The sequence below is a fragment of the Aotus nancymaae genome, unplaced genomic scaffold (assembly GCF_030222135.1).
Source record: "Aotus nancymaae isolate 86718 unplaced genomic scaffold, 86718_ANA_hifiasm-v0.15.2.pri h1tg000006l, whole genome shotgun sequence".
Lineage (NCBI taxonomy): Eukaryota > Metazoa > Chordata > Mammalia > Primates > Aotidae > Aotus > Aotus nancymaae.
The window spans coordinates 9,133,574-9,160,191 of NW_026988417.1; the positions used below are offsets into that span (position 1 = coordinate 9,133,574).

Genomic DNA, 26,618 nt, shown 5'->3' on the forward strand with positions numbered 1-26,618 from the left:
CTTAGAGAGTTCACCACCACCAGGCCTGCTTTACAAGAGCTTCTGAAAGAAGCACTATACATATAAAGGAACAACCAATATCAGCCCTTCCAAAAATATATCAAAAACCAAAGAACTTTAACACAATAAAAAATTTACATCAACTAATGGGCAAAACAGCCAGCTAGCATCAAACGCCGGTATTAAACTTATATATATTTTAATTGGATAAAAAGCCAAAACCCATCGGTATGCTGCATCCGGGCCCATCTTACATGCAACAATACACAAAGACTCAGAGAGAAGGAGGAAGATTTACCAATCGAACAGAGAGTAAAAATAAACTAATAAACAAAAAGCAGGAGATGCAATTCTCACCTCTGATAAAGTAGACTTTAAAGCAACAAAGATCAAAAGAGGCGAGGAATGACATTACATATGGCAAAAGGATCAATGCAACAAGAAGAGCTAACGATTCTATAGATCAACGAGATAGAAAATTAACAAGGATATTCAGAACTTGAACTCGGACCCGGAACAAGTAAACTTAATAAACATTTACAGAACTCTCCACTTCAAATACACAAAACATACATTACCACCTCACACCTATTCCAAAGGTGACTATATAATTGGAAGTAAATCACTCCTCAGTAATCACATAGCATTTCATAGGTTTAAATGAAATATTGGTTGGCTGTTTGTTTGTTATCTTCTTCCCTTATTCCTTCCTGACTACATCAATAAGTATAATTATCAGTATAAAAGAGGTTTTCAATACCCATTACTAAATTGCATTCTAGCCTGGACAAGAAAGCAATACTTCCATTCTCTCTCCCTCTTTCTTTTCCTTCTCCCTCCTCCCCATTCTCTCTCTCTCTTTCTCTTCCTTTTTCCTCCTTCCTATTCTCTCTCTCTCTTTCTCTTTAAAAAAAAAAATAAATAAAAAATAAAATCTTTTAGAAATGTATGCGGATTTTTTTTTTTTCCCACAGCACTGGTGAACTTGGTGTGGCTCAGAAGTTAGGATTTGATGAATATAATTTAAATACATAGCTTAGAGTCAGAAAAATCTCATGGTTGATAAGAATATTAGATGGGCCTTCAGTGTAGTGTTCGCCCTTGGCAGAAATCCCTGGTAATGTTATCAGAGTCAGGATCTGAACTGTTGAATTGTTAGCCTCATTTTTTTTCTTTTTTCTTGTATATGTTTAAGGTATACAACAGGATGCTTTGATATTCCTATCCATAGTGAGTGATTACTACAGTCAAGCATATTTATGTCTGTCATCTCACATAGGTGCCTTTCTTTTTTTTTGGGTGTGGGAAGAGCACCTATATTTCCAGTATATAATACGATATTACTGACTATAGTCCTCACATTGTGCGTTACATCTCTAGAATCATTCATCTTACGTATTTGCAACTTTGTACCCTTTGACTAAAATCTTCTAATTTTTTTCCTCCAACCACCATTCTACTCTTTATGTTATTTTGTTTTTATTTATTAATTTAACATAATTTTGCAGACAGAGTCTTGCTCTGTTGCTCAGGGTGGAGTGCAGTGGTGCAATCACAGATCACTGCAGCCTTGAATTGAGCCCAGTCATCCTCCTGCCTCAGTATCCCTAGTAGCTAGGACTACAGGCCCATGTCACCATGCCCAGCTTCTACTCTGTTTTTATGCATTCGATTAAAAACGTTTTCCTAGATACCACAGGTAAGTAAGATCATGCAGTAATTTTCTTTCTGTGTCTGCCTTATTTCACTGAGCACAGCATCTTCCGGATTTGCCCTTGGCAGGCTCTGCCCTCATTTTTTTCTTAGGAAGAAGTTGGAGCTCAGAGAAGACAAGTGACTTGCTTAAAGTCACCGCGGAGACATAGTGATTATTTTCTTCCTGACAAGTCACCCTGGAAGACCATGAGCTTGTTTTAGTGATACCGCCATTGCTGAAAATATTTTTGGATTCCCAGTTTGAGAATGTTCTTTGTGAAGTTTTCTACCTCTAGAAAACTAGTGATGCCATTTAAAAAACTTCATCTTTTATCCAAAGTGACCTCGAGTTTGTACACCCAGTTGACTTACCAGACAGCACTGGATGACCTTAGAGTGTTTCTCCAGATCAAACACATTCTCAAATAGTGAAGCTAAGAGACAGAGTGTGACCAGAGAGCCTGAAATCAGTTTAGCTCAGTAGTGGCATGGTGGAATCACTGCAGAGCTTGCTGAGGACTAATTTGGAGGGGGTTGCCTTGTACTCGAAAGCTGTTATGGACTGAATTGTATCCCCTGTAAAATTCACATGCCGAAACCGTAATTCTCAGTACCTGAGCATGTGACTGTATTTGGAGATAGGGTCAGCTGGAAGAAATTGAGGTTAAATAAGATCATTAGGGCTGCCCCAATTCAATATGCCTGGTGTCTCTATTTTTTATTTTTTTTGAGATGGAGTTTTACTCTTGTTGCCCAGGTTACAGTGCAATGGCACGATCTCAGCTCACTGCAACCTCTGCCTCCCGGGTTAAAGCGATTCTCCTGCCTCAGTCTCCCAAGTAGTTGGGATTATAGGCGCCTGCCATCATGCCCAGCTAATTTTTGTGTTTTTAGTAGAGACAGGGTTTCACCACGTTGGCCAGGCTGATCTTGAACTCCTGACCTCAGGTGATCCACCCACCTCAGCCTCCCAAAGTGTTGGGATTACAGGCGTGAAGCACCATGCCTGGCCCTGGTGTCTTTATAAGGGGAGGAGAGAAGGACACAGCACACACACACACAGGGACAGCCATGACACTGGAGGAAAGTGACCATCTACAGACCAAAGAGAATGGCCTCAGAAGGAATGAACCCTGCCAACACCTGGATCTTGGATTTCTAGCCCCAGGACCCTAAGGAGAGAAATTCCTGTTATTGAGGCTGATGGTCTGTGGTCCTTTGTTATGGCAGCCCGAGCTGATCAAAGTTAACTGGCTGCTCATTCCAGGGACGCCAAATCCCATGAAGACAGAGCCTTATAGTGATAAAGTGATAATGTGGAAATCTTATCTTTTTTTTTTTTTGAGATGGAGTTTCACTCTTGTTGCCCAGGCTGGAGTGCAATGGCCCGATCGCAGTTTACTGCAGCCTCCGCCTCCCAGGTTCAAGTGATTCTCCTGCCTCAGCCTCCCAAGCAGCTGGGATTACAGGCACGCACCATCATGCCTGGCTAATTTTTGTGGTTTTAGTAGACACAAGGTTTTGCCACGTTGGCCAGGCTGGTCTCGACCTTCCGACCTCAGGTGATCTGCCCACCTCAGCCTCCCAAAATGCTGGGATTACAGGCATAAGCCACCGCACGCCGCTGAATGTGGAAAGCTTTAATGAGCCAAAAGAACTGCATTTGTTCATTCATTCATTTTTTCATGCAGTTCATCTTTAAGTATTGGGTGAACCTTGTTCTCAGTATGGGAAATACAAGGGTACAAAGCCGTGGTCTGTGACACACTCCATTGGGGTGTCAGGTAGGAGACAGTACCCAAAACAGTGACAACACTGGGTTCAGTGCTTTGACCAGAGTGTCCCAGAGCAATGAGGGGCCACAAAGGAGCGCATTTCAGCAGCTTGGGTTGCGATTCGGTTTCTGCCAGGGAAGGTCCCAAAACTGTCTGTGAAAGAGGGAGGAGCACAGGGTAGTGGGTCAGAGGCCACTGGAGGAGAGTGTCTTTGGGACATGCAGTCTTTCCTCACAGTGGGGTAGGGGGAGATGTGTGGGCACAGGCTGGATCTGCAGTTTGGTGTAGGGCTTTAAGATTGCACTTCTGGTCAGATTGCATGACTCTGGCTCTGACTACAGCTGTGTGACCTCAGGCAACTTACTTAACCTCTTTGGACCTCATGGGTCTTACTTGCAAAGTGGGGACAATCACAGTACCTACTTCATGCACGCGTTGTAGGGATTAAAGGCACAGGTGTATGAACGGCACTTTGCAAAGGGCTAGGTGTACAGCAAATTCTTGGTCAAGGCTGACCACCACCTAAAGGCTTGGGCTTCACTTTGAGGGCAATGGGGAGCCACTGAAGGCTTTAGGGAGAGGAATGACCTGGACAGATGTGAGTTTTTAAAATATCCCTCTTACTTGGTGGGTTGGAGATTCTAGCTTTCTAATTTAAGGCATTTTATTGGCCTGGCAAGTCAATGAATTAATCATTCTATACCTGTTGAACACTCACCATGTGCTTTTGCTACATAAGATGTCCAGAGAATGGAAAAAAATACACACACACACATATATATGAAACAAGTATGTTGTATTCTAAAAAACAGAGCATTTATTTATTCTAAAATTGTGGCGAATACTGTAAAACCTGTAGCTACCAAGATGAAATCGCTGTTGTCAGACCCAGGCAAAAAAAGGCTGGGAAGGCACCAAGGAGAGGGGACTCCTGCCTACGTGTCTGAGATAAAAACTGTTTCCAAGGACTTCCTTAAAACCCTCCATACATCTTCTGCTTTGATGAGACTAGACATCACTAGACATTCTTAAGGACTGCAGTAATGCAGATAAGATGCTCTTGGAAGAACACTTGCCCAGCACTGGCATCTCCACCAATGAGCTGATGACAACTCTGGCTTTAAGCCTCTAGAACCAATGAACTCTGTTTCTAAGCAGCTTATGTAAATCTCTCTTTGCTAATAACAGCTCCTCCTTACCCTTCCCTCACTGAATGCACTGGTGGCTTGCCATTCCATGCATTCTGGATTATTCTGGATTGTAATTCCTATTTCTATTTCCGAATAAATCTAACATATTTAGAGATAATTTTCTCTAGTGTCTTTTTTTTTTTTAGATTGACAATACACCTAACATTTCCCATCTTAGTCATTATAAGTGTACGGTTCAGTAGTGTTAAGTACATTCACATTATTGTATAATCAATCTGCAGACCTTTTTCATCTTGCAAAACTGAAACTCTGAACCCACTAAACAACTCTCTATTTCCCCTCCCCCGGCTTTTGGCAACCTCTATTCTACTTTCTGTCTTTTTGAGTTTGAATATTCTAGATACCTCAAAATGGAATCATACAGTATTTGTCTTCTTGTGTCTGACCTATTTCTCATAGCATGATGCCCTCAAGGGTCGTCTATATTGCAGTGTGTATCAGAATTTTCTTCCTTTTTAAGGTTGAGTAAAATTCCATTGTATGTCTATACCACTGTGAAAGCAAAATAAATCTTGGGATCCCCAAATCACTAAGCCAAAAAGAAAAGTCAAGCTGGGAACTGCATCAGGCAAAACTTCCTTCCATTTTATTCCTAAATAAGATAGCTACAAAGATCTTAAAAAGCTGCATACCTCTCTCACAATTTGTCCACTAGGAAATTCCTTGTGGGCGCCAAGATATTTACCCTAAAACAGTTGTGTTCAATTTCACCCTCACAAAGTAAATGGATAGTTTATCTTCACAAGCACAGGACAAGGGACAGAACTCAAAGCCAGCCCTCTGCTCACCTGATACAAATACATACCTGATGGCTTCCTGTGTCCTGTGTTTATTTTATCTTGTGTAGAAATGCAGGTTCACTGAGCTAGATGGATGCATAGTGAAAGACTGATCTCACATGTGAAAGACTGATCAAAGACTCAAAAGAATGCAACCATTTGCCTCTTATCTACCCACACCTTTAATAAAAAATGTCTTCCTTGTTTCCCAACATTTGCCCCTTCTCTTTAAAACATTAAACCCTCAAAATAATCTTTAAAGAAAGGCACAGACCTGTCTTCCAGGTGCATGTCCTTAATCATGGCAAAATAAACTTCCAAATAGATTGAGACCTGTGTCAGGCACTTTTTGGTTTATATCACATTTTGATCATCCACTCATCTATCTGTGGGCACTTGGGTTGCTTCTACCTCTTGGCTATTGTGAATAATGCTGCTATGAACGTGGGCGGACAAATATCTTTGTGAGAACTTGCTTTCACTTCTTTTGGACATATATATATATATATATATATATATATATATAAAAAACCAGAAGTGGTATTGCTGGACCATATGATAATTCTAAAAAAATTTAAAAAAAGCATTTATTTACTACTGAAAGAAGTGGAAAAGATAATAAAAATGCGTCTGTGAGCAAATCAACTGAAACCAGCACTTGTTATTGCTTTTATGTATTTTCTCCGTTACTTGTACTTGAAGTGTACATTCTTGTCAAAGTTAATGGACGTAGAATTTTCCATTACAAAATTTTCACTATAAAAAGATTTTAATGTTGCTATGTAGTTTTTATAAAAAGCATCAATTAAATGTCTGTCTAATTTTAAATCATCGATAATTGCTAATTTACTTAACCATTTCCCTGTTATTGGGTTGAATGCTTTAATGAGGAGTCACTGCTATTTTTATTATTGGATGTTTCCAGACAATTAGTGCCTTGAATGTGTTTTCCTGAGTAAGACAGTAAATCTTAGGTAAAAGAAGGTGAAAGAGGTGATATGTGTAAGTGTATTTTATTTTGTACTGTCTGATTTTATTTTTATAACTCTTAATTAGAAAACAAAGATTAAATGAGACAAAGTTACAAAATGCCTAGCAGTGTTTGGCATGCAGTAGGTGCTCAATATGTGTTTATCTCTAAAATAAAGCCCAAAACATTTTAGAAGCCTAAATAATGCCTGACAACATCAGTGAATTTATTGAAAACATACATGCTTCTTCAGGAGCTAGTCTAAGTAATTGACATAGATCATTTCATTTAATTGCTCACAATACCCTCTAGGGTAAGTTCCTATCATTCCCATTTCAAGGACGGGAAAACAGATTCAGTAAGTTTCCCTGACTTGCCCAAGGCCATTGGCTATTCATTGAGGAAGTCAGGATTTTTACAGGTCTGATACTATATAGTATCCATGACGTCAATCCCTTCCCTGTATTGCTGCTAGTGACTACATAACCAGGGGGCTACATAGCATATGTAACAGAGTGAAATAAAAGACCAGCCCAAATCAATTTCATTATTCATTTCAAGCCCTCAACATTTCCTTTCTGGCCACTGACACAGAGTAACTGTACAGTGAATATTTCTTGGATGAAAACTAACATGTGATATAAACCAGTTATAGTTAATGACTGGCAGGCTACTACTTCCATACCCTGTCCCACAGCAGACATCCTCAGTCAATCACCCCATCTCACAGAAGACATTCTTAATCAATTGCAGCACCATTTCTTCCTGAACCAAGAGGCCTCACTTTACTTTTCTGCATAGTACTCTTCAATCACTGTCCCCACTGGGGAGTGGCACTGCTACCTAAGATGGAGTAGGAGGTCACTGATGTCCCAGCATTTTCCCATACTTTTTCTTTGAGTTTTATAGTTTCTCAAGTTTGCAAGTGTAATGATGAGTGTCTCACCTATTTTTCTTCTTTCTTTATTTCCATCTAGGTATATTTTCTTTGGGGGCATGCAAAGGATATTATCCAGTCTTTCAAAACACTGGAAAGGTAAAAATTGTGGGTAATTGCTTTATATGTTGAATTTGGCATTCATTTAAAATTATCAAAACTCACCACTGCCATCTTGCTTTGGTTACAAAAACAGACCAACTCTCCACTTGGTCCTGAAATCTAAGCCCTCATTTGTGGCCGAGAGAAGGGGGCCTCTGTTTTTGGCTCCTTCCTGGGACAAGTCCAGAGGTAGCATGGCGGGGGGCAGTGGGGGGCTTGAATTTTGAATTTGAATCTGCATCTTAGACACTTTTGCCTTTTGACCCTCAGTTTCCTCATCTATAAAATAGAGATGAAGGGAAGAAAATGTAATTTCATTTTTTAACCCTCGTAAATTCTCAGTTGAGTGTTGGCCTGAAAACAAAGGTCAGATTAACAAGAGAAAAAACTAGCAGGAGTTTATTGACACTTGCTGTGTGCCCATCATGTGGGAGGGACCTCAGTTCTAACATGCTTCTGTCAAAGCAGTGGTTTAGGGGGCATTGCTTAAATAGTATTTAACAAAGAGCCATAAATCCTATAAGGACAAGACAAAGGTGAGTTTGCTCCCAGATTCTCTTATCTCTGCTGGCTTCGTTTCTGAGCTGGTAAGAGCTCAGAGCTGTCCCCAGTAAGAACAAAACTCACATCTCTGTCTGTATGCAGGAAGGGAAGGGGAGGTAGCAGGATCTTTTTTTTTTTTTTTTTTTTGAATTGCCATCCTGCCATCAGGCAGGTGCAGGGAGAGGCAGTGTCCCCTGCATTTTTATCCTTCTGCCGCTTGACAATCTTCAGTATTGTAGAGAGGAAACTATTGGTGTCCTTCAGAGACAGTAACATAGACTGCCTCGAGGCTTGAAAGAGGGAATTGATGTAAAGCACCGTGTAAGAAGCACTCAGCAAGTGTAGGGTCTGTTACGAGGTCCACCCATCACCCTCCTAGGTGATTGTGAGGATGGAAGGAAAGCATTGACAAGGTAATGGAGTGAATCAGCTAAACGCAAGGTGTTGTTACCATGTAAGAAAGCACCATGCACACACACACAGATGAAGGAAACATAAATTGAGATTAGAAATGACTCATGGAAGCCTTCCCTCTGTTGTAGTCTGGGATTAAGGCAGCCTGGCATGGGAAAATGACGTCTGCCATTGGTTTGTGGACCATTTCCACAGCAAGCCAACAGGAGGCTGCCAGCTCGCAGGGAGCTTGCGTGGCAAAACAGCTTATAGCCGTGCGTGGCAACAGTGCTACCTCCCTGAGTTCAGTGGGCCTGGGATTGGATAGTACCATTTGGACCAGGAAAAAAGAGAGAAGAAAGGGGAGCTGTGGGCATTACGAGTAAAAGAAAAGCCAGCCAGTGTGAGGCAAACAGCATTGTCTGCCTTTATCAAAGGCTCTATAGAAGGCCTCCCAGACGCCTCGGGGAAGGCTGGCCAGGATCTACAGCAACCGGGCAAGCGCAAGGGGCAAACAGATGGGCAAACACCTGACTCAGACACCCTGGGATTCTGTTTCCTTCTTCGGTTGTGTTTGGACATTATGCCAAAGGAAGCCAGGGTTCAAATGAGGCAAGGTTTTGCCTACAGTTGCCCATGAGAGCCCCAGAGAGATCAGCTGAGGTTAAAACTCAGAGGAGAGGCAGGGTCAAAGTTGAGGATACAGTTGGACCGTTTTTCCCTTGGGCAGAATATGGACAAGTGGTCTCTTTGGTTGTCTGCTTTTAGTAAATTTTCACCCCTCCAGCTCTGCTTCCAAGACCCAGCCTCTTTGATGTTCTGCAGGCATTGCGTTGAGTACTGGTGAGTTCAAGACTAAGGCTGAATGCCAAGATTCTGTGGTTTTGGAAGGTTTCATGGAACTGCCCCTCCCAGCCAGGCAGGAGACCCACCCAGAGCCTGAGCTGCCAGGTGAAACCAGAAACCATGTCTGAGAAGGAACTGTGTGATTGTGTGCACACGTCTGTCTCACCCCATGGGGCTTGAGGCTTTCCCAGGGCTGCTCGAGAACGGAGTCCCTGTGTTTTTCAGGTTTGGGGTGATCCACTCGGTGTTCACCAACCTGCTTTTGTGGGCCAGCGGTGTCCTCAATGAGTCAAAGCACCAACTCAATGAGCACAAGGAACGGCTCATTACTCTGGGCTTTGGGAACATAACAACAGGTGAGTGGTGAGAGAGGTGAGTGGCCCTTCTGCCATGTTGGAATATCTTGGAAACCTGTAGGTTTCAGAGGTGGAGTGCAGGTTCCAAAGAATTGCAGGCCACCCAACTCAGCACCAGCCAGACAGGCCCTGTTGTCGAACATAAGTGATATGTGCTGAGCATAATTAAAGATTTCTTCCATGACTCAGGGACTTGGAAGACCCACGGTGATCATTCTGATGGCCATTTCTCATGGTCCAGTTTGCTGCAGAAATAAAGGTCTTTGTTTTCAACTACAGAAGATTGATGGTTGCCTCTGCTTGTGTTTTTAATTAAACCTCTATTACCAGTTCTTTCTGGTGAAAGTATGGCTTTTAAAAATTCATACGAGTCTAATGGTAGGTTGTGGTTAATTGGCTGTAGTTCATTTAAAGTTTTAATCTAACTGTACTTTGCTTTTAATTCTAGCTGATGGCTGTTCCCCCTTGCTCGCATTTGAGAGCCTGTTGGGTTAATCTTTCTATTTTCTTCGAAAATCCTTTAGCATTTTACGATATGTCACTTCTGTGTTAGAATATTCAGGGCAAGGGGGATGTGCGGCAGGGAACTGGGTGTCTCAGGCTTGTTCCTATCATGTACGAGCTGTGTGACCTTTGAAAGACATTTAATCTCTCTGAGCCTCCCTTTTCTCATCTGTAAAGTGAAGGCGTCCAAATAATGCACTTGCAAAGATCCCTTCCGCTTTACCGTGCAGCAAGTCTATGCCAGCTGTGTAACCCTCGGCTGTCCTGGAAAGTCACTTTGAACCTGTTTCCTCATCAGTGGGGTAGAGTCAACGCAATCACCACCTCCAACCAGCAGCCACTCTTAGCGTTTGGGCCTCATGTCCTCCTTGGTATCAATATCAGTAGCAGCAATGACAATAATAACAAAAATAAATTGCAATTAAGCGCTTGCTGAGTGTCTGACACTGTTCTTGGAAGTTTACACTCTCAGGTAGGCAAGTTTTTCTTTTTTTTGAGACGGAGTCTCTCCCTATCACCCAAGCTGGAGTGCAGTGGTGCAATCTCAGCTCACTGCAACCTCCACCTCCTGGGTTCAAGTGATTCTCCTGCCTCAGCTTCCCTGAGTAGCTGGAACTACAGGCATGTACCACCATGCCCAGCCAATTTTTGTATTTTTAGTAGAGACAGGGTTTCGTTATGTTGACCAGGGTGGTCTCAAACTCCTGACCTTGTGATCCACCCGCCTCAGCCTCCCAAAGTGTTGGGATTACAGGTGTGAGCCACCGCACCTGGCCTCAGGTGGGTAATATTAACCTCATCTGGATAAAGCCATCAAGCCACAGAAGTTAGCCCAGGGTAACATAATGAATACGTGATTGAGCCGTGATTTGAATCCCAGCAATCTGGTTTTTAAGATCCTCTGTGAAAGATGAGGTTGGATTAATTTTCTACAAAAGGATGCTGTCAGAGCTAACATTCTGTTAACCTGAACTTTTCCTCCTGATTTCTTCCCTTGTCTTCTGCGTAACACCGTATTGAATTATAAGTGCTAGGGAAACCCTGTGTGAATTGAAGATTATCACCGAGTGCAGTGGCTCATGCCTGTGACCCGAGCACTCTGTAATCCTAAAGCAGGAGGGTCGCTGCAGCCTAGAAATTTGAGACCAGCCTGGGCAACAAAGGGAAACCTCCATCGCTGCCAAAAAAAGCCAGGCATGGTGCACAGGCTGTGGTCCCAGCTACGCGAGAGGCAGACGCAGGAGGATCACTTGAGGCTGGGAGGTCAAGGCTGTAGTGAGCTGTGTTTGTGCCACTGCACTCCAGCCTGGGAACAGATGGAGACCCCATATCAAAAAAAGAAAGAAAGAAAAAAAGAGAAAGAAAATTGCATCATGTTCTGTGAGAGTAAAATTAATGCTACTATGTAGCTTTTCTCAGATTTTGTTAGTAATATATACGTATTATTAACTAAAACAATGACAAAGTGTGAAGAAAAGCAAATCTGGGCTGGGCGCGGTGGTTCACGCCTGTAATCCTAGTACTTTGAGAGGCTGAGGCAGGTGGATCACGAGGTCAAGAGATGGAGAGCATCCTGGCCAACATGGTGAAACCCTGTCTCTACTAAAAATACAAAAAATATCTGGGCGTGGTGGTGCGCACCTGTAGTCCCAGTTACTCGGGAGGCTGAGGCAGGAGAATCGCTTGAACCCAGGAAGTGGAAGTTGCAGTGAGCCAAGATCATGCCACTGCACTCCAGCCTGGGTGACAGAGTGAGACTCCACCTCAAAAAAATCCACAGCACTTACCCAGAAATGCGGTAAATGCTGTGAACGTTTGGTTGTTTTTTTATAGTGTGACATTTATTTATAGTTGATTTTATACTATACATTCGATCTTTTTTTATTGCAACCTGTAAGAGGCAGATTTTACATTGCAACCAACACATAAATATGTGTGTGTGTGTGACAAAATAATACTTAGTTTTACTGTATCAGAGACACTCTCAAATTTTCTCATAGTTGATTCCACTCCATTCTATCCTATTCCAGTCCACTGCAAATTTATTCTGCTACAAAACGGTTGCTACCTGATTTTACAGCCTGATACTGGGTTGTGGCTCACATTAAAAAAATAGATATACAGTTTGTTCTTACTTTTTTCCATTTTCCTTGAAATGGGATTACTTTCTTATATTATTAAAACACATCCTGGCTGGATGTGGTGGCACATGCCTTTAATTCCAGTACTTTGGGAGGCAGAAGTGGGCAAATAGCATGAGCTCAGGAGTTCAAGACCAACCTGGCCAACATGGCGAACTCTGTCTCTACAGAAAATATAAAAATTAGCTGGGTGTGGTGGTGCTTGCCTGTTGTCCCAGCTGCTCGGGAGGCTGAGGCAGGAGAATCGCTTGAACCCAGGTGGCGGAAGTTGCAGTGAGTGGAGATTGTGCCACAGCACTCCAGCCTGGGCAACAGAAGGAGACTCTGTCTCAAAACAAGCAAACAAACACACACCAAAAATAACAAAAACCATAAAGCACATCTCAATTATAATCTGCAGTGGCTGTCTACTATCCCATTGTTGGGATATACTAAAATTTACTTACCAATTTCTAAATTGTTGGACACTGAGGTGTTTCTCTCTCTCTCTCTCTCTCTCTCTCTCTCTCTCTCTCTCTCTCTCTCTCTCACACACACACACACACACACAATTTTACCTGACTCTTTTTTTATCTTTATTTTTCAAGACTGAGTCTCACTCTGTTGCCCAGGCTGGAGTGCAGCGGCGTGATTTTGGCTCACTGCAACCTCTGCCTCCCAAGTTCAAGCGATTCTCCTGCGTTAGCCTCTCAAGGAGCTGGCATTACAGGCATGCCACCACACCTGGCTAATTTTTGTAATTTTAATGGAAACAGGGTTTCACCATGTTGGCCAGGCTGGTCTCAAACTCCTGACCTCAAGTGATCCACCCGCCTCAGCCTCCCAAAGTGCTGGGATTATAGGCCTGAGACACCGCGCCTGGTCTTACCTGACTCTTTGATTACATTTTTCATTTGTCCCTTTGAGTAGAAGGGTGGATGGAATTATGGGTCAGAGACTGTATCGCCTTTAGGGCTTTGGAGACATGTTTCATCATTTACTTGCAGCATCTCCCCTCCTGTGAAGAGGGCCCTCCAATACCGCCGCCAGCTTGTCTTCCAGAGGGTGGCGCCCATTTGCTTTCCCCACACTGGTGTTGGAGAGCACCCGTCTCCTGCACGCTTGCTAGCACTGGAGTCATAAGAGGCATATCTTTTGCTAATTAAAAATGGCATTTACAAAGTACTTTTTAAAAATAATTTTAAAGAGCACACATGTAAATTTAGAAAAGTTAGAAAATACAGGGAAGCAAAATCTAGAAGAGATTAAAAATCACCCGTCATTTTCCACCCAGAGATAACCACTGCTAACATTTTTAGTTTGTGTCCTTCCAGAATTTTACCGTCTGTGTGTCTGTCTATCCATCTATCTGTCATCTGCATATCTATTTCTTACAGCAATACAGTCATCGTCTCTGTTTTCTTTGGCAACCTGCCAAATAAATGTGATTGAGGTAATGAATATGCTTTAGGGATAATCATGGCTATCAACTTAGCCATGATATTAAACATGATGATAAGCCATGACATGATAAAGCTTGTAATCCGGTGGGAAGACCAAGCATGAATCCGCCGTGGAAATGGCTTTCTGGGCTTTTCTGCCTCCCCTCGCACACACTAATCGCCCTCCCATGTGCTCTGCCCGTCTCCCCCAGTTCTAGATGACCACACGCCGCAGTGTAACTGCACGCCCCCAACTCTCTGCACCGCCATCTCCCACGGGATCTACTACCTCTACCCCTTCAACATAGAGTATCAGATCCTGGCCTCCACAATGCTCTACGTCCTATGGAAGAACATCGGGCGCAAAGTTGACAGCCATCAGCACCAGAAGATGCGGTTCAAGTCTGATGGGGTCGTGGTGGGCGCGGCCCTGGGCCTGACTGCGCTGGCCGCCACCATTGGGGTGATGGTGGTGTACCTGATTCATATTGGGCGCTCCAAGACCAAGAGCGAGTCGGCACTCATCATGTTCTACCTGTATGCCATCACCCTGCTGATGCTGATGGGGGCTGCGGGGCTGGCTGGAGTCCGGATTTACAGGATGGATGAGAAATCACTGGACGAGTCCAAAAATCCCGCCCGCAAACTGGACTCGGACCTCTTGGTGGGCACTGCCTCGGGCTCCTGGCTTATCTCCTGGGGCTCAATCTTGGCCATCCTCTGGGCAGAGAACCACCCCAGCTACACCTGGTACAACCTGCCTTACTCCATCCTCGTGATCCTGGAGAAATACATCCAGAACCTCTTCATCATCGAGTCCATCCACCGAGAGCCTGAAAAACTCTCTGAGGACATCCGAACCCTTCGGGTGGTCACCGTCTGCAATGGCAACACCGTGCCCCTTGCTTCTTCCTACCTCAAGAGTGGAGGCGTGGCTGAAGATGTGGCTCCCCGGGGCAGGGACACGCCACCAGCAGCCAACGGAAATGTGCACGTGAGAGAAGGCTGTGGCAAGGAGGACGAGAAGCGGGAGGAGAGCAGCTGGGGAGAGAGCCCAAGCCCAGCCCGCCTTCCCTGTTTCTTACAGGGCAACGCCAAGAGAAAAGTCTTGAGGAATATTGCAGCCTTCTTGTTCCTCTGCAATATTTCGGTAATCCGCACCAAGTTATTCTTATTCTTTTAATTTTATTTGAAACTTTCATTTTCAGTTCAAGGGGTACATATGCAGGTTTGTGACATGGGTAGATTGCGTGTTGCTGAGCTTTGGTGCGCAAATGATCTCGTCACCCAGGTAGTGAGCGTAGTACCCGACAGGTAGGTTTCTTCTGCCTCTCCACTCTGGTAGTCCCTGGTGGTGTCTGTTGTTCATATCTTTGTGTTCATGAGCACTCAGTGTTTGGCTTCCACTTAGAGGACACGTGGTATTTGGTTTTCTGTTCCTGTGTTAATTTACTTAGGATAAGGACTCCAGTTCCATCCAAGTTGCTGCAAAGTATGCAATCTCATTCTTTTTTAAGGCTGTGCAATATTCCATGGTGTATAGCTACCGTATTATTTATTTATTTATTTTTTGAGACAGGGTCTCACTCTGTTGCCCAGGCTGGAGTGCAGTGGCACGATCACAGCTCATTGCAGCCTCGACCTTCTGTGCTCAAGCAATACTCCCATCTCAGCCTCCTGAGTAGCTGGGACCACAGGCACGTGCCATCGCATATGGCTAATTTTAAAAACTTTTTTTTTTTGAGACGGGGTTTTACTCTTGTTGCCCAGGCTGGAGTGCAATGGCATGATCTTGGCTCACTGCAACCTCCGCATCCTGGGTTCAAGCAAGTCTCCTGCCTCAGCCTCCAGAGTAGCTGGGATTAGAGGTGTCCACCACCACACCTGTCTAATTTTAAAAAAGTATTTTTAGTAGAGATGGGGTTTCACCATGTTGACAAGGCTGGTTTTGAACTCCTGATCTCAAGTGATCTGCCTGCCTCGGCCTGCCAAAGTGCTGGGATTACACGTGTGAGCCTGGCCAAAACTTTCTTTTTGGTAGAGATGGGTTCTCACTGTGCTGCCCAGGCTTGTCTTTAACTCCTGGGCTCAGACAATCCTCCCGCCTCAGTCTCCCAAATTTGGGATTACAGGTGTGAGCCACATTTGGGATTACAGATGTGAGCCACCGTACCCGGCCATAATACGTTTTCTTTGTCCAGTCCATTACTGATGGACATCGAGGTTTCTCTTGCCTTTTAAAAATAAGAAATGGAGGCAGCTAGTAATAAAAATGCTGTAAGTACAAAATTAAAATACGAGGCTGGAAAGTAGACCTATATTCTACAAATTACCTACAGAAGACTTGCTGTGTGCTAGGGGCTGGGCCGGGCACTAAAAATTAAAGGGGAAAGACTAGGTCTCTTTCCTCTAAAAGGTCGCAGTGTGATGGGGGAGGGAGACAATGCGAAAATCTAATACGGTGAGCAGGACAAGTGCTGAGACAGGCTTGTGCAAGATGTACTAGGAGCAGGCATCCAGAGGACTTCAGTGAGGAGGGGGTGCCTGAGTGAGGCCCGGTGCCAATCAGGAGTGCTTTTGGCTGCGAGTGATAGGCAATTTGATTCGCAGTGTCTTCAGTCTTAACAACGTTTAATTATCTCACTAGAATTCCAGAGGTTAGCTGCTTGGGGTTGGCCCGGCAGCTGAACCGTATCATCAGGCATCCAGGCCCTGTTCATCTTGTCACTTGGGTGATGTGGTGCTTTTGCCACATGGTTATGAGATGACTGCAGCTGCACCAGGCATCACAAATGGATCCAAGACAGAAAGCATGGGGAAGGGCTGGTGCCAGGCAGTGTCTCTCATGTGGGCACCCCTAGCTGCAAGGGAGGCTGGGGAGGTGGATGGTTTGCTTTCCAGCCTCTCTGATGGAAGGTAGCAAGGGTGAGGAAAGTGAACAATCACTCACCCAATCTTGTCTGCATCAGCAAGGAATGACTGGAAGTTCACCAGATGATCAAGACAGGGAAAAGCATTTCAGGCAGAGGCACACAGTATGTGAAGACGCAGAGGCAAAAGACTCCACGGCACGTTTTGGGAGCACCAGGTAGTTTGGTATAAATTCCATGTGTTTTAAGCAGAGCAGCAGAATGGGAAATAGGAGAGGGGGCCCAGCTAGGTGGGCTCTGGCTTGAGCAGGGCTTCTTACGCCTGGCTGGAGTCTTTATGCTGAGGGCCAGGGAGGACTCGCTCAGATTTGCACTTTGGAGTGATCCTCCCAGCAGCTGTGTGTAGCAAGGATGGAGACAGATGGGGCCAGAAGCAGAAAGACTGGGAGAGAAAGCCCTGCAACAGCCCAGGCAAGTAGGGCAGGAGCTTGAACCCGGGCAGTGATGGAGCGATGGAGAGAAGAAAAAGGAATCAGAAGCATTGTGTGCTGTTGGGGTACCTTTAGAGACACAGAGAGGAAGGATGGCGGGGGCTGGTGAGAAGGAGGGGGAAGCAGCCTTTGCTGCCGCATGAGTCTCTGCAGTGATGGTGACTGGTGGCTGGAGGGGAGTGCCCCAGTCCACAGAGGTGTCTGCCCATCGCTCTGGGTGAAGCCACTCTCTGCTACCAGCCTCCATTATCAAGCCTGCTCTCTGTCGCCCCAGCAGCTCAGAGGCTTTTGAGCTTCCTCCCCTGAATTTCAGATGGTGCATTCAGGGCCTGCGACTTCTGTTATCACCCTAAGAACACAAAACTGGGAAGGTGCCTTCTGAGGTCAGAAGGGCTGTGTGTCTGCCAAGCAAACTTGATCCTCCCCAGCCTTGGATCACCTGGCTTCCTTCAGCTCGTTAGGCAGTGAGGAGGGGCTCAGAAGGGGGAAGGCCAGAAGGGTTTGGCTGCAGGCAGACTCTCTTCTCCATCCAGCAGACACTTGTCAGGCACCTGCTGTATGCCAGGACTATGTCTGGGGCACAGCAGCGAACCAAGAATTTAGAGTTAAAAGAGAGATGGATACTAGTCGGCTGTATTTTTTTGAGGTGCATATTCCAAAATGCAAACTCTTATACAGTCAGAGCTAGTTCTAGAATCCTCCTCAAGCACATGCTTTTTGTGCATACCCTGTGATTAATCTATATATTTTTTGAGATGGAGTCTTGCTCTGTGGCCCAGGCTGGAGTGCAATGGTGCCATCTCGGCTCACTGCCACCTCCACCTCCTGGGTTCAAGCGATTCTCCTGCCTCAGCCTCCTGAGGACCTGGGACTACAGGTATGCACCACCACACCCAGTTAACTTTTTGTATTTTTAGTAGATATGGGGATTCACCATGTTGGTCAGGCTGGTCTCTAACTCCTGACCTCAGGTGATCTGCCTGCCTAGGCCCCCCAGAATGCTGGGATTACAGGCGTGAGCCACCACTCTTGGCCTAATATATCTTTTTAAAACTAAGTTCTGAAAAGCTGTTTTTCCGTGGTTGCCTTTTTGGTTGATTACTGGGTGAAATAGTTGGCTTACATTTTTGTACCCACTTGAAGAAAGATAGCACAGTCTGAAATACCAGAATCAAGAGGCAACTGATGGTCTGTCAGGACCTGAAGGCCAGACCCAAGACCCAGGGCCCAGTCCAGGGAGGAGGGTGGGCTTCGTTTCTTCCTCCCTGTGCTGGGTCCGTGATGCCCCCAGGCACTGGCTGGGTTATGGGGGATGGAACGAGAGGATGGAAATCATCACAGGGCGGTGTCTTAGGATGTCAGTGCCGGCTCATCGGGCGGCACTTTGAAACCTTGCAGTTGACCCAAGGTTGTGCCGCAGGCATCTGGCAGAGAGCAAGAGCTGTCTTCTCCAGCATCGGGAGCCAGTCCACAGCCCAGCTGCAGGTGCCCATGTGCATGTCCAGGTGGCGTGGCTTCCACTGCAGCCAAGACAGAGATGGAAACGTTAGTTGAATTTCCAGGAACCGCGCCCTGGAGACAACAGAGGGTGGGTGTGGTGATGGGGAAGGGCAGGGTGCTGTGGGAGACTGAAGTCAGGAAAGGCCTCTTCTAAGGAAAGGTGTGGACAGGGCTGGGGCGAGGGACTCCCGGGGCAGAGCTGCAGGTGTGGGGAAGGCACAGGTGCAAGGCAAGGCAGAGCTCACTGGACATGACCCAGGAGCACGGAGCAGAGGGGAGACCACACAGGGCCCGCGATCAAGACTCCATGCTAAACACAACAGAAAACCGTGGAAGGGTCTACGCTGAGAGCGACGGGATCTGACTCATGCTTATTATTATTATTATTATTAGAGATGGAATTTCACTTTTGTTGCCCATCTTGGCTCACTGCAACCTCTGCCTCCCAGGTTCAAGCGATCTCCTGCCTCAGCCTCCCAGGTAGCTGGGATTACAGGTGTGTGCCACCACACCCAGCTAATTTTTGTATTTTTTAGTAGAGACGGAGTTTCTCCATGTTGGTCAGGCTGGTCTTGAACTCCCAACCTCAGGTGATCTGCCGGCCTCTGCCTCCCAAAGTGCTGGGATTACAGGCTTGAGCCACCATGCCCGGCCTATTTTTATTATATTTTTTATTGTGGTAAAAAACATACTACATAAACTTTCCTGCTGTACCCACTTTAGAGCGTATAGTTGAGAAAAGGACGCTCATGTTGCGCAACCATCACCACCATCCATTTCCAGGTTATTCTCATCCGGCAAAACTGAAACTCTACCCCATTAAATATGGAGTCCCCATTCTCCCAGCTCCTGACAACCACCATTCTTTCAGTCTCTAGGAATTTGACTCCTAGACTCCTCATATAAGTGGATTTGTGGAGTATTAGTCCTTTTGTGACTGGCTTATTTCACTCATCATAACACCCTCCAGGGTCTCCAGGTTGCAAGTCACAAAGGGTGACAGATGCCAAGCAGGACCTGTGCCTTCAGACTTGAGTTCTCGGGGAGATGGTGATACTAGGTTGGACATGGAGGACTCTGGAGGAGGGGCAACCTTGGGGGCAGTGGGTGGAGATGTGGAAGGAAGGACCAGAGTTAAGTACTGGACCTGTTCTGTTTCAGGTGCCTCTGTGGCATCCAAATGGGCAAAGCCAGTAGGCAGATATTTTGGTTTTCTGTTGCTGTGCAGCGAACTACCCCAAATGTATGACCGAAGCAACATGCATGATTTCGTTTTTCTCTCATGGCTTTTATTGTGACTCATGGCTTTGTGGGTTAGAAATTCTGGCAGGGCTTGGATGGGCAGTTCTGTTCCTCACAGCATCAGCTGGAGCTGGTGAAGTCTTGTCCGGAAGGTCCATGGTCTGGTGCCTTGGGTGGGGGTGGCTGGGAGGCTGGGCTCAGCCTTGACTGGGGCATCCACAGGTGGGTCTCCATTGTGACGTCTCAAGGTGGTTGGACTCTGTACGTGGTGGCTAAGGGTCCCAGAGCCAACCCTACACAAGATTGAACTGGAAGCAGCCTGTCTCCCAAGGCCTGGGCTTAGAAACTGCATGGGGTCATTTCTGCCATATTTTATTAGTCACGTGGTGACAGAGCCCATCCAGATTCAAGGAAAGAGATCATAGGCCACCTCTCAATAGGATAAGTAACGAGAATTTACAGCCAACTGAACAGCACATAGAAAGATGTGGGTTTCGGAAGAGGTCCCATCTTCCCGCCTTCCTTTCTTCTCCTTTTTCCTCCCTGTCTCCCTCTCCCTCCCTCTGTCCCTTCCTTTAAAACGTGTCCCTTGAATACCTACAGAGGGCCAGGCGTTGCTGTGAATGGTAAGGGTACAGCTATGACCGAGATCTCTGGTCCTCCTCCTCTGGGGCTTAGAAACCAGGCAACAAGCTGGGCGCGGTGGCTCACGCCTGTAATCCCAGCACTTTGGGAGGCCGAGATGAGTGAATCACCTGAGGTCAAGAATTCGAGACCAGCCTGACCAACATGGTGAAACCCCGTCTGTACTAAAAATACAAAACATTAGCTGGGCATGGTGGTGCGTGCCTGTAGTCCCAGCTACTCAGGAGGCTGAGGCAGGAGAAATGCCTGAACCCAGGAGGCGGAGGTTGCGGTGAGCCGAGATCGCGCCATTGCACTCCAGCCTGGGTAACAAGAGCGAAACTCTGTCTCAAAAAAACAAAAACAAAAACAAAAGCAAAAAAACAGAAACCAGGCAACAGTAGGCAAAACCATCAACCAAGCAAGAAAGACCCCCAATAGTGACGTGTGTTAGGCGGAGAAGTGGAAAGGAGGGTGTGGGAGACAGCTCTTGGGCAGCCATTGTAGATCAGATGGACCAGCTCAGCCGGAAGGCCTTGCTGAAGGGTGACGTGAGACAGGGAGGGCTGGCCGCGCATGTTCAAGGCAGAGGCAGCTGGTGAAAAACCCCCGGTGGGAGTGAGCGGGTCTGCTTTGAGAAACAGGAAGAAGGGCTGTGTGCCACGTGGGTGGGGTGAGTGGGGAGAACGTGGACAGTGGTCAGAAATCAGCTAACAGAGCGCTTTATCACCCCATGCGGGAGTGTAGATTTTATTTTAAATATTTTGGGAAGACTCTGGGGGTTTAATCAAGGTAGGGACAGGATCTGATTTTCATAAAAAGTTAATCTGGTAGCTGAGTGGAGCCCTAGTGCGAGCTGGGAGACCAGGTAGGAGGCCACTGCCATGGTCCGGTGAGAGAGTCCGGCTGGACAGGTGGAGACAGAGAGCCACAGGAGGACTGAAGATACTGCTTTGGAGGCGCATGGTCAAGATGCGCTGATGGGCCGGATGGCAGGGGGCATGGTTATGGGAGGAAGAGGGAAGTAAGGATGACACCTGGAGCTTTGATGGACCACCTGGGAGGAGGACGTCGGTGATCAGATGGAGAAATGGGGAAGGTGGGTTGAGTTTGAGATGTGTTTTAGACACTCAAGTTGCCAGTGGAAACTATGAGCCTGGGCTTCTTGGGAGTGGTCCAGGCTGGAGATTTAGCCTGGGAAGTCATAGGCCTATAGTGGGTATTTACAACCAGGGACTGGGAGAGAGCCCCAGGGTTCATGTGTATAGAGAACAGAAAGGGACCCAGGAAGGAGCCCGGACTGCCAGCCAACATTAAGGGGCAGAGCAAACGATGAAACAGCAAAGGAGACGGGAGGGACCCACCAAAGAGGTAGGAGAGCCCCTGAGTCACAGCAGCCAGGGAACAAAGTAGAAGAGAGGGACCTTGGTTCCAGGCCCCATGTGCTAGATACCAAATGCACAGTGCTTAAGTCCTATATATAAAATGGGGCAGTATTTGCATGTAATCTACCCATCCTCCCGTACACTTTAAGACATCTCTAGATTACTTACAATACCTAATACGATATAAATACCGTGTAAATAATTGTTATACTGTATTGTTTAGAGAACGATGACAAGAAGAAAATCTGTACATATTCAGTACAGACACACCCAACCATTTTATTTTTTGAATTTATTTACTTTTATTTTTTGAGACAGAGTCTCACTGTTGCCCAGGCTGGAGTGCAGTGGCACAATCTCGGCTCACTACAAACTTTGCCTCCCCGGTTCAAGCAATTCTCCAGCTTCAGCCTCCCAAGTAGCTGGGATTACAGGCACATGCCACCACACCTGGCTGATATTTTGTGTTTTTAGTAGAGATGGGGTTTTACCATGTTGGCCAGGCTGGTCTTGAATTCCTGACCTCAGGTGATCCACCTGCCTGGGCCCCCCAAAGTGCTGGGATTACAGGTGTGAGCCCTGTGCCCAGCCTACTTTTTGAATATTTTTGATCCATGGCTGGTTGAATCCATAGACACAGATCCCTGGATAGAGTTTGGCTGTATATACCAGGGAGGGTTCCGTATGGAGTTCTAATGAAGGCTGCGTGTCTCAGTTACCTATTGCTATGTAAGAGACTACCCCAGTACTCAGCAACTTACACAAGTACATTTATGGTTTCATAGTTTCTCTGACTTGTGAATCCAACTACAGTTTTAGCTTGTGTCTGTACAGGGCCATTCCCAGGCTGAAACTGTCGGCGGGGGCTTCATTCATTTCAAGGCTTGACTTTGAGAGAGGTGGCGGAGGATTTGTTTCCAAATCTACTCATGTGACTGTTGGCAGGATTCAGCTGCAGCTTGTTGGACTGAGGGTCTGAGTTCCCCGAAGCACTGAGGGTGCTTCGCAGCATGGCAGCTACTGCCCGTCTTACAGGGGAAGATGAGCAAGAGGGATAGCAGGTCCTTTGCAACCTAATTTCAGAAGTGACTTCCCGTGTCTTTTGCCATATTTTGTGAGTTGGAAGCGGGTCATTAGGTGCATCCCACACTCAAGGGGTGGGGACTCCACAAAGGGGTGACTGCAGGAGCTGGGGATCATTGAGGGTCATCCTAGAGCCTGCTGCCACAGCCAGGGACGGGAGGAAGCTGAAGAAGTGTGGAGCCTGAAGCGGGAGAGAGCCCAGGGCTGAGCTCTGGGGCTCTGAGGAGCCTGACAGCTCGAGGTGGCAGAGCAGGAGGGAGCTGGGACGAGGAAGACACTGAGAAGCAGGGAACAGTGTGTAGGTTTGGGGAGCAACACGAACAAAAGTCATTGCTTTCAGTTTTCAGAACTTAGTTCTCATCGAAGCCCTCTCAGACCCCTGTTAGTATTCCCATCTTCCAGATGAGGAAACCGAGGCTGGGCGAGGGCTGTAGGGATGGAGAGAATTGGATGGGTTCAAAAAGTGCTCGCTCGGGATGGATCGCGGGCAAGGGTGGGTGAGGCAGTGAGCAGGATCCTGGCAGACAGGATTTGGTGGTTTCTGTGCAGATGGGAAATGTTGCGAGGTCTCCTTATTGTTCTGTCAGGGGTGACTCAGGCCCCGCGCATCCAGGTTGGCTTCCACAAGACCTGGACTTGAGTGGGGCCTCCACGGTGGCTTGGAAGCTGCTCCCCACCACAGGCCATTTTCTCTTCTCTTGCAGCTTTGGATACCTCCCGCCTTTGGGTGTCGACCCGAGTATGACAACGGATTGGAGGAGATTGTCTTTGGCTTTGAACCCTGGATAATTGTGGTCAACCTGGCCATGCCTTTTTCTATTTTCTACCGAATGCACGCAGCTGCCTCCCTCTTTGAGGTCTATTGTAAGATATAGTCTGGGTCCACAAGAGCCCGAGGAGTGAGCTAACAAGAGAGTTCACTGGAGCCACCTGGGAGTGGCCAGGTTGGACAAATATTGCCTGACAAATATGAGAAGGGCCGCCTTTTGTCTGCAAAGATTGCGCTTCCTGTGGGCTGGAACTGCCTGTCACCCCTGATGAGTGTAAACAAGTTAGATCAAAATCCATGGGGTGGAATCTGTCCTTGGTTAGTTAAATGCTAATCAAGCCGAAATTATTCTATTCCCTCTAAATGATTTAGAAGAATGTGATTATGGTTTGGTAAAGAATCTACCCAGTTTGTTTTTCATAAAAAGTGTTTTCTGTGTGTCATTTATCATGTGACTCCGTACAACATTTTCCTGACCACCTGCCTAGTAATTTATACTTGAAAATTTTATCCTTCTCAAAGCTGATAAATTGGGACACAATCACATTGAGCTGATATTGTTTCTGCATAGGTTTAATTTCTTGAAGTTACTTTTATCATCTGGATAGAAATTTGTGTACAGGTCAATATAAAAACATATTTCTTACCTGAAATGTTGGCACATTTTTGTGATCATTTTGAAGTATTTTTAAAAAGAAATTTCACTGTTCTCTCTTTCAGTGTAAATACATATATGTTTATTGTAAAAAATTTGGATATTTCAGAAAAGTGAGAGAAAAAGTCACCTATGTTGCCACTGTTCAATTAATGTTACTTTTTTTTTTTGAGACGGAGTTTTGCTCTGTTGCCAGGCTGGAGTGCAGTGGTGTGATTTCGGCTTACTGTGTGCAACCTCCACCTCCCGGGTTCAAGCGATTCTCCTGCCTCAGCCTCCTGAGTAGCTGGGACTACAGGCGTATACCACCATGCCTAGCTAATTTTTGTATTTTTAGTAGAGACAGGGTTTCACTATGTTGGCCAGGATGGTCTCGATCTTCTGAACTCATGATCTCTTCCCACCTCAGCCTCCCAAAGTGCTGGAATTACAGGCATGAGCCACCATGCCTGGCCAACAATTACTTTTAATATCTTGATGTATTTCTTCCAACCATGTTGATGTGATTCTTTTTGTTGTCATTATTATACCTTTGAATGACGATGCAACATATTTGATTTTGTATTCAGTTATTTCCCACTTAACAATATGGCATAAACTTTGCCCCCATATTGTTATAAGCTCTTTATAAATATCATTTTAATGCTATAAGATAGTCTATCAAGTGAATGTACCTTAATTAATGTAGTTTCCTATGGCTGGTTTTAGAGTGTTTATAACTTTTTGCTTTTATAAGTAACTCTGTAAAAATCAACCATGTCTGTGAAGCATTTCCCATGTTTAGAATTGCTTCTTTAAGATACAGAATTACAATTAGGACGCCTAGTCTAAAGATTAAGATTATAAATAGTTCAAAGGTGTCTAAGGAATATTGACATTTGGGAGGCCTTTGTATATGTTTTTCCATAGCTATTTTAAAATCGTAATAAAATTAGTTTTCTTACTCTAAGTATCTATGCGAATATCTTTTCCTTTGAGTGTGTTTTTTTTCAGTCAGTGAAGGCAATGGGACAGCAAGAAATATAAAGTTGTTTTCTTTTTTAACATGGGTAAAATACATTTACTTTAGAAAAAACTGAAAAATAGGCATAGATACTAAAAAACAAAGAAAATCATCATCTATACGTTTCCCATCTAGAGAACTGGTTCTCCACCTGGGAATCTTGTTCCTTAAGCGGACATTTAGCAATATCTGCAGATATTTTAAAATATTTATTTATTAAAATTAAAATAAATTTAAAATAAACAATATTTGTACACACTTATAGACTACATGTGATATTTTAATATAAACATATAATAAGTAATAATCAAATCAGGGTGACTGAGATATTCAGAACCTCAAGTGTGTATCTTTTTTTGTGTTAGGAACATTCTAATTTCACTGTGTTAGTTACTCTGAAATATACAGTAAATTGCTAACTATAGTTGCCCTTTTGTGCTACCAAACACAGTTTCAATTGTTACACTAGTGCACCCGGGGATACTGCTAACACCCTGCAGCGCAGAGGACACCCCACCCCAAAGAGTCATCTGCCCGAGTGTCCATGGTGCTGAGGTAATCTAGAAGTAATTGCTCTTAAGTTTTGTTATCTAGGTAGCTATTATACACACACACAGGGTAGGCATGGCGGCTCACCTGTGTAACCCCAACACTTTAGGAGGCTGAGGAGGAAGGATCGCTTGAGGCCAAGAGTTTAAGACCAGTCAGGGAACACAAATATAGAGTGAGACTCTGTCTGTCCAAAAAAACAAAACAAAACAAAAACCCAGGTGTGGTGGGGCATGCCTGTAGCTGCTCATGAGGCTGAGTGTAGAGGATCACTGGAGGCCAGGAGTTTGAGGCTGTAGTGAGCCAAGATCATGCCACTGCACTCCAGCTTGGGTGACACAGTAAGACCCTGTCTCTTAAATAAATAAATAAATAAGTAAAATATGTTTTGAGATGGAGTCTCTCTCTGTCACCCAAGCTGGAGTGCAGTGGCATGATCTTGGCTCATGGCAAACTCCGCCTCCTAGATTCAAGTGATTATCCTGCCTCAGCCTCCCGAGTAGCTGGGACTACAGGCACCTGCCCCCATGCCTGGCTGATTTTTGTACTTTTAGTAGAGATGGGGTTTCACCATATTGGCCAGGCTGGTCTTGAACTCCTGATCTTGTGATTCATCCGCCTTGGCCTCCCAGGCTGGAGTGCAATGGTGTGATCTTGGCTTACTGCAACCTCTGTCTCCTGGGTTCAAGCGATTCTCCTGCCTCAGCCTATGGAGTAATTGGGATTACAGGCGCCCGCCACCATGCCCAGCTAATTTTTGTATTTTTAGTAGAG

The 26,618-nt window shown here is 45.5% G+C and overlaps 1 protein-coding gene across 1 annotated transcript in view; it reads left to right on the top strand.

Moving 5' to 3' along the window:
• Positions 1 to 25,234, top strand: part of OTOP1 (otopetrin 1) — a 39,219-nt gene extending 13,985 nt beyond the window's left edge. Inside the window, exons 3-6 of the mRNA XM_064363943.1 lie at positions 7,408 to 7,466; positions 9,477 to 9,607; positions 13,886 to 14,823; positions 23,573 to 25,234. Coding sequence (XP_064220013.1) covers positions 7,408 to 7,466; positions 9,477 to 9,607; positions 13,886 to 14,823; positions 23,573 to 23,743 — 1,299 coding nt within the window. The 3' untranslated portion in view covers positions 23,744 to 25,234. The remainder of the gene's footprint in view (positions 1 to 7,407; positions 7,467 to 9,476; positions 9,608 to 13,885; positions 14,824 to 23,572) is intronic.
• Positions 25,235 to 26,618: the final 1,384 nt, after the last annotated feature.